The 11,677-nt window shown below is 34.2% G+C and overlaps 1 protein-coding gene across 2 annotated transcripts in view; it reads right to left on the bottom strand.

Annotated features, from left to right (window-relative positions):
- The window catches only part of HAG2 (histone acetyltransferase of the GNAT family 2), a 68,528-nt gene extending 65,137 nt beyond the window's left edge, over positions 1–3,391 (bottom strand). For both annotated transcript variants that reach the window (XM_089982946.1, XM_089982945.1), the window contains exon 1: positions 3,268–3,391. In XM_089982946.1, the coding sequence (XP_089839072.1) occupies positions 3,268–3,337 (70 nt within the window). In that variant the 5' untranslated portion in view covers positions 3,338–3,391. The remainder of the gene's footprint in view (positions 1–3,267) is intronic.
- Between the last annotated feature and the right edge of the window lie 8,286 nt (positions 3,392–11,677).

Genomic DNA, 11,677 nt, shown 5'->3' on the forward strand with positions numbered 1-11,677 from the left:
CCGAGTTACCGAGTCAACCCGCTGACCCGTGAATCAAGGGTTGGGTGACTCAAGTCTGAGTCACGGGTTTGCCAACTATGCCAAAATCACACTGCATAACGCTCCACACTCTTCATGAGTGAAAAAACTCATCCTCAACTCTGAGAATTTACACCCATTGAAGCTTCATCTTATTGAAAGTTGAAGCTTTAACCATTAATCCGCATTCTCAGACATCAACAGTTTCTTCTAATGGATAACCATCTCGGATTGCATCTATGATGTATCTTCATTTCCATCAAATAACCAGGAAAATTCCCCAACAAATAAATTTTAAACTTCAAGATCTTCAAGTCATTAATCCTTCTTGAAACTTGCCCTTTAACTTTATGATAAATAGACAAGAAAGGAAAAGGAAAACCCTCATCCATTGTGATTCTATTGTTCATTCAACCACACATTCTTCATTATGCTCATAGACAGTTTTTTATGGCTACCTCATGGCTTCTCAGTTGTCACTAGTGTCATAAATTCATACCACCAAGAACATTACATATCAGTAAATTTTGTTGAATACCAGCTATGAAATGATATACATAAGATGAGTTCCCTTATGAAAGTATTCACACGAGCATGATGATGTCATTATTTGACTGGCACCGCCCAAAATGCAGCTAGATAAACCATATTATCCACTTGTTGACTCACTTTTCCCATAAAATTCATTTGCTGATTTATTTTCCCTTGCAATTCCAAAAAATGGTTCTTGTATGTGGATGTACACTCAACATATGTCACAGGTTCAAGCACCTTATGCAACCAAGGGACATTGAACTATTCTCAACCAATACTGCATTGACAAAAAAATAGATCAAGAAAACAACAAACATAGATAGATCAGTCAATATCAAGGGGTTTTTTCGTAAAAAAAAAACTTATCAAGACTTCAAATCAAAACTCAATTATCATCAATAAAATCAACAACGATAACAATGCATTGACCAGGATATAGCAAAACAAAGTACATATTATTGTGAATCAACATTTGGCTCAAATTAAAGTCTCCCCACCCAAAACACTCCAAACAAAGAACTAAATGCATTCCTAATTTACCATAAAATCCTATGTCACAGGGACATGCCATTTAGGGGGGTGAATCTCATGTCAATACGACACGACACGAAATCGGACACAGGACATGTTGTGATTCGCGTAGGACACGGTGTCTGACATGATAAAATATGCGTATAAATGTTTTTTATTTTAATGGATAATATATATATATATATATTATAAATATAATATATGTAAGATTGTGTCCCCAAATCCTAATTTTTGAAAATTGTTGTTCATACCAAGCAAATCTGCATCGTATCTCACACCTGCATCCACATCCATGTGCCATAGATAAAAACTATAACTAGATATACAAAAACCATGGAGAATGGTTAAGGGCTGTAAACCCTTCTTCTAAACAACATTATCAAAGAATCAGCTTGAGTCCCAACCATGATTGGCCAACAATCAACAAACATTAGAATACCTTTATCGGCTGATAGCACCTGTTACTTTTCGGTGTGGGTGTCTTCAAAGTTGAAACCAAAGGTTAAAAGTTTCATGTTAGGAGCTTGTGTGTGGACCCAAGATCTAATGGAAAACCAATAGTATAGGTATACTAGTGGCTAATCTTTCTCTAACAAAGTTGTGTTTTTATCTTTAAGAGTGCACTACCTGGAATTGGCTTTAAGGTGTTTTCGGGTATCAGCCGTGTGACCCATTGGTCCTAAGCAATGTCTTTTACGAAGCGACCAACCTAGAAAAAAGCTCTCCTTGGGGGGGCGATGTTTAGCTATGTATAGGACTTTTCTTGGGATGACTGATTGAATGTAATGGGAATGAAAAGCCTCTTACCCTAAACAAGTGAGCACAATAGAGCTTACAATTGCCATCTATCCCTACTAGTGCTCTCGCTGTTGTAGATATAGGGCCCAAACCTGAAAAGAACCCCTCCTAATGAAAAAGTGCTAAGTCCTAGATAGACCAGGGCAGAACACTCTTGGATGGGCCAGGCGACCTGGATAGACCAAGACAGGAGTTCTACTATGGATCGAGATTATGGGGAAGTACTTTTTTATCATTTCTACCAAAATCTGAACTGATTCTATTCATTTTCTTGTTTGTACATCTCAATAAGGTCTCCACTCACTTTTCCCGTTGGTTTGGGGATGATTGGCCAAACTAAATTTGAGCTTGGAAAAAGGGAAAACTCTATGAATGCCAAAAGTAACTCAGCTTTCTTTATTGGATAGGACTAATATAGCAGGACAACGCAACAAGAGGTCACTAACTCATTTTGGCTCTTACTACGAGCTTACATTCCACAGCTTTGGAAGCATTCAAATAAAATGCATTAGGTTAGTGGACACCAATTTCTTTGCAGGAACTGCTTCACTTTAGGAGCATGTCCAACATAACAAACCCCATCACAAAGACAAATCGACTCAAACCATCAAATTGTACTCTCTGTGAAAGGAAAAGGGCAATAGGTTCCCAAATTAATACGTGTGTAACTTTTCATTAAGCTTTTACAAATGAGTCCTAAAAGGATCCTTTATACTTGATAGACGTAAAGGTTGCAGTCATCCAAAGGTGTTTCGTATGACTTGTAAACACAAAAAGTGTTTTGTGTGGATGCGGATATAACCAATTACTGATATCAAGGTGGAAATTGTTCGTAAGAGAGGATCTAACAACAACATAATAGTAACAAACTAGGCCCCTCTATAGTTAAGACATTTCATTCTCACACATACCATACATCATCATCATGAAACCATATCCCACACACATGGGCATGGCATCTCAGGCGTACTATACATTCTTTCAATTTTATCATCACTAACCACAATGCCCTCATTTACCATCCCTATCTGTGGGCCCATACAGCTATTGATAACAAAACGCGACAAACTTCATGTATGGAATCCTTAACCCTAAACTTCTATCGTTGTGTAACTATCCGCCTGTGCATTTTCCATGAAATCCCTATCAAACTGAGATACATATCCAACTAAAATCCGAAAACTGTCAACAAAGCAAAGGGTAGGCAGCATAGCAACAGATCCCCAACAACTTCGTAATTTCAGAATAAAAAATAGCGAAAACGCGTAAATTTAAAGAAATTGTAGGTTTTCGAGTATCAGAGAGCCAAAACACAAACCCCGCACCGAAAGGTTAGGAAATTTTCATCAAAATTGCGGAGGGAAAAAAGGCGACGAGAAGAGTTACCGATTGTCGAGAAATTAACCCTCCGGCGCTTCTTCTCCAAGCTCGGATCGTCGTCCTTCTTCAACGCCATCTCTCTCTCTCTCTCTCTCTCTCTCTCTCTCTCTCTCTCTCTCTCAAGTTTGGGAACGAGGGTTTCTAATTGCGACGGAGGCGGGAAAAGGAGGGAGGGAGAGATAAAAGGGTCGTAAGATATTTATACAGGGAGGACGGTCTTTACGATGATATCCACTTTTTTTTAAGACGTTCAAGTCCCCGAATCGGTCAGATACAAACGGATCGGATTCTGTTCGGACGCGACCCCTAAACCTAATGCCTCCAACCAATGTCATTTAGAGTTATTAGTAATTTGGCTCCGAAAAAAAGTAAATGGGCCCATTTACACCCAGCATTTCATCACTCTGATTTTTAGGAACCGTAAATAATGTAAATTAACTTTCCCCACCAATTTCTTTTGGGCACGTTTGTTTCAATGTTATCGGTATCCTTGCAAATTAGTCAATTCGTATCTTATCAGTCAAAAATTCATTCGACGCCAAGCTGTTTCTGTTTATTTTTAAATGATTTAAAAAAATGGTGTAAATTATTTTTCAATATTTTTTATGATTCCAATATTACTTTAGTGTTTTTTGTGAAAATTGACGGATTTAGTTTGATTCAGTTCAGAATCGAAAGCCGCCTATTCCCTAAATCATTTTGAAAATCCATTCATACTCTCACACGATTCTGGCAACATTGGTTTGTTTTAGTCCCATGAAAGCAAGGGTTTTTAAAAACTCGTGTTAGCTCTACTTTCATGAAAGTCCTTACTTTTTTTAGTAGTTAAGCTGAGGTTAAGCAGACCCCACCAGTTATACAACATACCATTGGGTTTTGAGCTTGCAGCATCCCAATAGTGATGTGCACTAACAGTTCCTACCAAACAAGCAGAGCCCTTGTTGGTTTCACTAAAGTCCTTTAGTAAAGGAGAAAGGTAGGAAGAGACGTTCGGCCCCTCAACTCGCACTCTTATTTGGAATCAGAATGAGGGCAACCTGTTAAGGATGAGAGGGTGTTGTGTGTTTTCCCTGAAACACAAATTCACGTGTTCCGGTGTGTATAGAGGAATATCTTGTGACCTGCAATAATTCATATACCAATATTGCCCACGATGACTTTATAATAAAATAACATACAAAAAAGGTATATATGCTTTTGACGGAAATGTCCTCCTGTAAGATAGATATGCACTGAACGAAAATGCCATCCCGCTCCTCGTAAATAGATTTGCACGTTCCACCTTTGTTTTTAGCTTGTGTTACAACACATGGCCGCCTTCTTGTTCCGGCGTAGTGTTAGATAAAAAATATTCCCGGGTTCGTTCCTACCTTGTCGAGATAACTATAAATCGAATGACTAGTTCGACCATTGGTGGGCATCATAGAGGGATTTGACGGCCATCTCTTTTTACTGTCATCTCTTCTTCTTCATTTTCGTTAGGCAGTATGAAAAAAAGCAATAACGCACAAACATTTCAACAAGTGTCATTAAAGCGTGGTGAGTATCTTTCCATGTCATCATGCTATTGTTGAAAAACGTATATCGTCGTGAGTGTCATTGAGGCGTTGTTTTGTTATTGCAGGTAGATTTTATCGTTTCGACGATAGAAAACTTAAAGATATTTGTAAGACGCTAGGACCTGTTGTCAAGAATACTTTGTTACAGATGCGAGCAAGGGCCTCTAACCCATCGAGTATCATTCATTCACTCAGTATATGAAATATAACACAAATCGCGGTTGTAGTAACACATATATTGATTTTTGATATATTATTTTGTTTATTAATATCGATTTACAATAAATTATGTTGAATTGTCGTATATCGACTTGTAAGATATTATGTGTTTTCTAGTGTCGATTTGTGAGATATTGTTTTGTTTGTTAATGTCGATTTGTAATATATTATGTTTAATTGTTGTATATCGATTTGTAAAATATTATGTGTTTTCAATTGTCGATTTGTGAGATATTGTTTTGTTTGTTAAATTCAATTTATAATGTATTATGCTAAATTATCGTATATCAGTTTGTAAGATATTATGTATTTTATAGTATCGATTTTGTGATATTTTTTGTTTGTTAATATCGATTTATAATATATTATGTTCAATTATCGTATATCGATTTTAAATATATTATGTGTTTTCTATTATCGATTTGTGAGATATTGTTTTGTTTGTTAATATCGATTTGTAATATATTATGTTAAATTGTCGTATATCAATTTGTAAGATATTATGTGTTTTCTAGTATCGATTTATGAGATATTGTTTTGGTTGATAAACTCGATTTGTAATATATTATGTTGGATTTCTGTATATCGATTGGTAAGATATTATGTGTTTTTCAGTGTCGATTTGTGCGATATTATTTTGTTTATTAATATCGATTTGTAATGTATTTTGTTGAATTGTTGTATATCGATTTGTAAGGTATTATGTGTTTTCTAGTGTCGATTTGTGAGATATGGTAACTGGTTGTGAATATCAATTTGCAATAGATTATGCTGAATTGTCGTATATCAATTTGTAGGATATTATGCTAAATTGTCGTATACCGATTTGTAATATATTATGTTGGATTGTCGTATATCAATTTGTATGATATTATATATTTTCTAGTGTTGATTTATGAGATATGGTTTTGTTTGTTATTATCTATTTATAAGTTATTATGTTGTTGCTTTGATATTGTGATTCATTCAATCATTTCTTTGACTTGCTTAACTAATCGGTAGTCGTTGTTATATGCATCTTAAATAAATAGTAATAAATGTATGCGCCGGCTAACGCAAATTGATATCTTGTTCATGACAGTGTCGAGCATATCAACTAGTTGCAGTGAAGATGATGTATCTCAATCTCTGGAAAGTCATGGAGCAATGGACATTCGTACTATTGATGCACCTGAAGAAGTGAATATGTGCACTAATGATGCACATGATAAGAAGGGTATAGGCATTGGATTCACTCTTGACTCGAATATCCCAGCTGACGAAATACAATTTGATAATGAGGTAGACGATCATGACATTGCACTTGACAAAGGTGCAAGTACCTCAAGTCTACATGATAGTACTCTTGACTCATTTCCCGTAGAGGAAATGCAGTTTACAAATGAGGAAGTTGCATACAAATTTTACAATGATTATGCGGTGATACTTGGCTTCAGTGTTAGAAGGTATTCTTAGGCAAAAAATGCACAGTGTGTCGTGGTGAGAAATACATATGTTTGTTCTAAGCAAGGTTAGAAGAAGTCAAGTGGAAATCCACCAAGAAGCAAGCCAGATTTAAGATGTGGTTGTTCAACGAGAATGGTGTTAAGAAGACTTTTGAATGAGAAATATATAGTTTATACTTTAATCAATGATCATAACCATGAATTAGCTCATTCATTTATGACTCTTATATTAAGGTCACATCGTAAAGTAACTGAAGTGCATGCTGCGATTATTGAAATAGTTTATAGTGCTGTCATTGCACCAAAAAAGACATATAATTTATGCGCGTACATAGATGGTGGTCGCGAGAATGTACTATTCACACCTATGGATCTAAAAACCCATTTGAAAAGGAAGAGGTCAGACAATATGAAGAATGGATGAATATGTTCTTTGGTTGATTACCTACAGAAGAATTCAAGCAATGACCATGGTTTCTTTAGTGCAATGCAACTAGATGAAGATGAGTATGTTGTGAATATGTTTTGAGCAGATTCAAAGTCAAGAGTAGATTATAAATGCTTCAATGATGTGCTTGTTTTTCATACGACGGTAAAGATTAATATGGAACAATGGTCATTTGTGCAGTTTGTTTGAGTGAACCATCACTCACGGAGTTGCATATTATGCGACATTTTTTTGTATGATCAGACCAAGAAAACCTTTGAGTGGTTGTTCAGAGTGTTTACACAGGCAATGAATGAGAAGCACCCTAGAGTTGTACTTATAGATGGTGATCATGCAATTGCGGCTGCAGTGTCTCATGTATGGCCATATGCACATCATCGCCTATGTTTATGGCATATCTTTCAAAATGCAACAAAGAACATAGCACACATTTTTTATTAGAAGATAGAGTTTGATAAAAAGTTTGAAAAGTGTGTACTTGAGAGCATAGACGAGGTCAATTTTATATCTGATTGGGAGCAAATGATTCAGATGTACGACCTTAAAGACTGTGTGTGGTTACAAAATTTATATGTGGATAAAGAGAAGTGGGCATTGACATATGAAAGACAATACTTTTATGCAGGTATGATAAGCACACAAAGAGTTTAATATATGCATGCCACACTGAAAAAAACCTTGTATTCATGTTTAACAATGTTTCAATTCATGGAACAATATGAATTATTTATAGACGGTCTTAGACAAAATGAGCATGAACAAGATGTGAAATGCTTCAACACCTGCCTTCTAATTTTAGGCTTGAAAATATTGACGCAACCTGCAGATCTATATACAGTAACTGTATTTGAATGGACTAAGAAAGAGGTTATACAGATCATGGATTGTAACATAGGATGACGTATGCAATATGAGAATATGCACAAATACCATGTTGTATGGGAGGGCGAAGAGCAACAAAAAAGGAAAGAAACACATGTTACGTACAATATTGACAACATAACAATTGAATGTACGTGCAAAATATTTGAATTCAACGGTATTTTATGTCGCCATGCATTAAAGGCACTTAATCAAAAGAAGATACAAGAAAAACCTGAGTCATATATAATGTGAAGATGGACGAGACAAGCAAAGATTGAACTGTTGGATACAAACAATGTCAGTCCATCTGGTATTAATGAGAAGTGCCACATAACCTCCCATTACCAACAACTATGTAGGTCACTTATGCGTATTGCAGATTTGGCATCGAAAAGCAAAGAAGCCTATATATGTATAAGAAAAGTATCAAGAAAAATACTTTAAAAAGTACAATTAATTCATCATTAGTCTATTGCAACTCATGAAGACCAATCTAAGAAAACAAAATCGAACAACATAGGTGAAAATCATGCTTCCCCTGACCCTTATGATAAGTTGCGCAGAAGCATCAACATCATCTTCGACAAGTCTGGAGTAAACCTTGTAGATTATGATGAAAATATTCACCTAGCGAAGGGTATCAAAAGGAAACATGTCTCTGATCGCAGTCGGAGGAAGACAAAGGGTGCATTGAAATTGGTTTGCAAGAAAATGTCTAAGAAACAACCAAGCCCTTCGCATGAACAAGTATGTAATACAGTATAATGTTTCTCATGTAAATTGTATTACATGCAACTTATCAATGTCTAACTTATGTAATTTCCAACATGCAGCAATACCCTATAGACGTGTATTACAACGTTGAAACCTAAACTCCTCCCAACCTATTTGAGTGGAACGATGGCATGAGTTTGACAAGTCTTTTGGTATGTAACAATTTTGGAAGGATGTTTGCATTTCTTGTTGAACTTAATGTAGTGTTTGATATTGTTTTGTTTAATGACATGCTCAGTTTAATTCAAAAGTGAGCAACACAATATAAGAATCATATGTGGATTCTTCAGCTACAAAATAGTTGTAGCATTTAACTTTCATTAGTGTAAACCATTGTAATGTTTAGCATTCTATAATTATTTGTTTTAATTCTATAATTCTTTGTTGTGATTCTATAATTCTTTACTGTAAATCTATAATTATTTGTTATAATGTTATAATTCTTTGTTTTAATTGTATAATAGAAATCATACAAAAAACATCATAAAACTCGACACTAGAAAACACATAATATCTTATAAATCAATATACAATAATTAAGCATAATATATTGCAAATCGATATACGAAAATTCAACATAATAGCTTACAAATCGATATTAACAAATAAAATGATATTTCATAAAAATCGACACTAGAAAACACATAATATCTTAAAAATCTATATACGATAATTCCGCATAATAATTTACAAATCGATATTAACAAACAAAACAATATCTCACAAATTGACACTAAAAAATACATAATATCTTACAAATCGATATACGGTAATTCAACATAATATATTACAAATCGATATTAACAAACAAAACAATATCTCACAAATCGATACTAGAAAATACAAAACATCTTATAAATAGATATACGATAATTCAGCATAATATATTATAAATCGATATTAACAACCAAAATAATATCTCACAAATTGTCACTAGAAAACACATAATATGTTACAAATCGATATACGACAATTCAACCTAATATATTACAAATCGATATTAACAAACAAAATAATATCTCACAAACTTGTTTGTTCCGAGAAAATACTTAATATATGATTTGCTATCTCAGTGAGTTTCGTGTAACCATGTATTTTTATGATTTATGAAGTTACAATATCTCATAAATTGATACTAAAAAATGCATAATTTCTTATAAATCAATATACGACAATTCAACATAATATCTTACAAGTCGATATATGATAATTCAACACAATATATTACAAATCAATATTAACAAACAAAACAATATCTCACAAATTGACACTCGAAAATACATAACATCTTACAAATTGATATACGACAATTCAACATACTATATTATAAATCGATATTAACAACAAAAACAATATCTCAAAAATCGTCACTAGAAAACACATAATATGTTACAAATCGATATATGACAATTCAATATAATATATTACAAGTCGATATTAACAAACAAAACAATATCTCACAAACCTGCGTGTTCTGAGAAAATACATAATATATGATTTGTTGTCTCGGTGAGTTTCATGTAACCATGTATTTTTATGATTTATGAAGTTACAATATCTCATAAATCGATATTAGAAAACACATAATATCTTACAAATCGATATACGACAATTCAACATAATATCTTACAAATCGATATACGGTAATTCAACATAATATATTACAAATCGCTATTAACAAACAAAACAACATAAGATATTATGTGTTTTCTAGTGTCGATTTGTAAGATATAATTTTGGTTTTTTTTGGGCTTTAATCATGTCTAACCGTTGATCATGAAGTTGGTGAAAAGGAGGTTGATAATGACAATGCATGTGAGGTATAGTGAATTAGAACCTGGTCTGGTCAATACATTTGTTCATCTGCGTGGTTTTTAGTTTTTAGTGTATCATCAACCTTGTCTGCATGATTTCTATAGTTTATAGTGATTTTGAATACGAAGTGCCATTGACACCGTCGCGGGTAAGAATCAAGAACCCCTCATCTTCTCCACCCTTTGTTCTGTCGTTGTCTTATCGTGACTTACCAACATCGTCGAAGAAACCGATGCTGGAGGAGCCAACCCCACCAAGAAGGCGGTTGCAGTTGAAATTGGAGGAGCATCCATACAAAAGATTGAAAACTTGAGAACACAAAATATTATGAACAAAAAAGTCTCAAGTTAGTCCATCGATCCTCCAAAGAGTGCTAGTCCTCGATGTCGCTCCTCCCCCGCTACATTGACTGGCCTATACCTGAACAAAAACTCATTAATGGCTCAAACTTCTAATAGTTTGGTAAGTATATACCAATTATGGTAATTCAGAATATTAAATATATTTAGACAATTCAGATAAAGCATTTTCATTGAAAAGTAATACAAAATACAGAACAAAACTATTTACATAATTAGGGCATATTTTTATTTCAAATTGTGATTCAAAAGGTCTTTGTTTTGATAATTAACCATCAATTCTAGTACATGGGAGAAGACAATCGCTGACAACCAAAATATTCCAGGGGTATATTATTCTCTGATATTTAAAACTTGGGTACTTAATTATAGCATAGCCAAAGTGGGCAATCTGTAACAAGGTGAATCACCACTAAGGCATTACAGAAAGTAGGATGTATCTTAAACTACTGCAGTAGTTGAGGATTTATTACCTAGGATACGTGGATAACTTCGACCTTTAAAGACCTACGAGTAAGTGGAGACCATTGGAACACCTCACTCTAAAAAAATAGAATAGAATCACTCAAGGTTATACCATCTACCTTCTCTAAGGTAGAGATCAGAACAGAATGGGTCAAAAGGATTATCTTTATTATAGGGATTATTTTAAGTGCCTTATAGTGTGTAAGCCTGAATGGGGTTCAGTAACCCAAGTATCTATTTTTAGGGTAATAACCAGAGTATTGTATGTGTACCCAACCCAATCAGTACTTGCTCTCTATATACGAGCACTTCACTAATGTGGTAGATCAGTATCTTAAGTTTTGTGTGTAGGCATATTTTATTTATCAGATAGTGTTTTGTTTTGCACTTTGAGCATTAATTTATTTCAAGCTCATACACGAGCCAATCCTAGAATGTAAGTATGTCATATGCACTACTGTGTACTTG

The sequence above is a fragment of the Nuphar pumila genome, chromosome 12, assembly GCF_984573655.1.
Source record: "Nuphar pumila chromosome 12, dmNupPumi1.hap1.1, whole genome shotgun sequence".
NCBI classification, from domain to species: domain Eukaryota; kingdom Viridiplantae; phylum Streptophyta; class Magnoliopsida; order Nymphaeales; family Nymphaeaceae; genus Nuphar; species Nuphar pumila.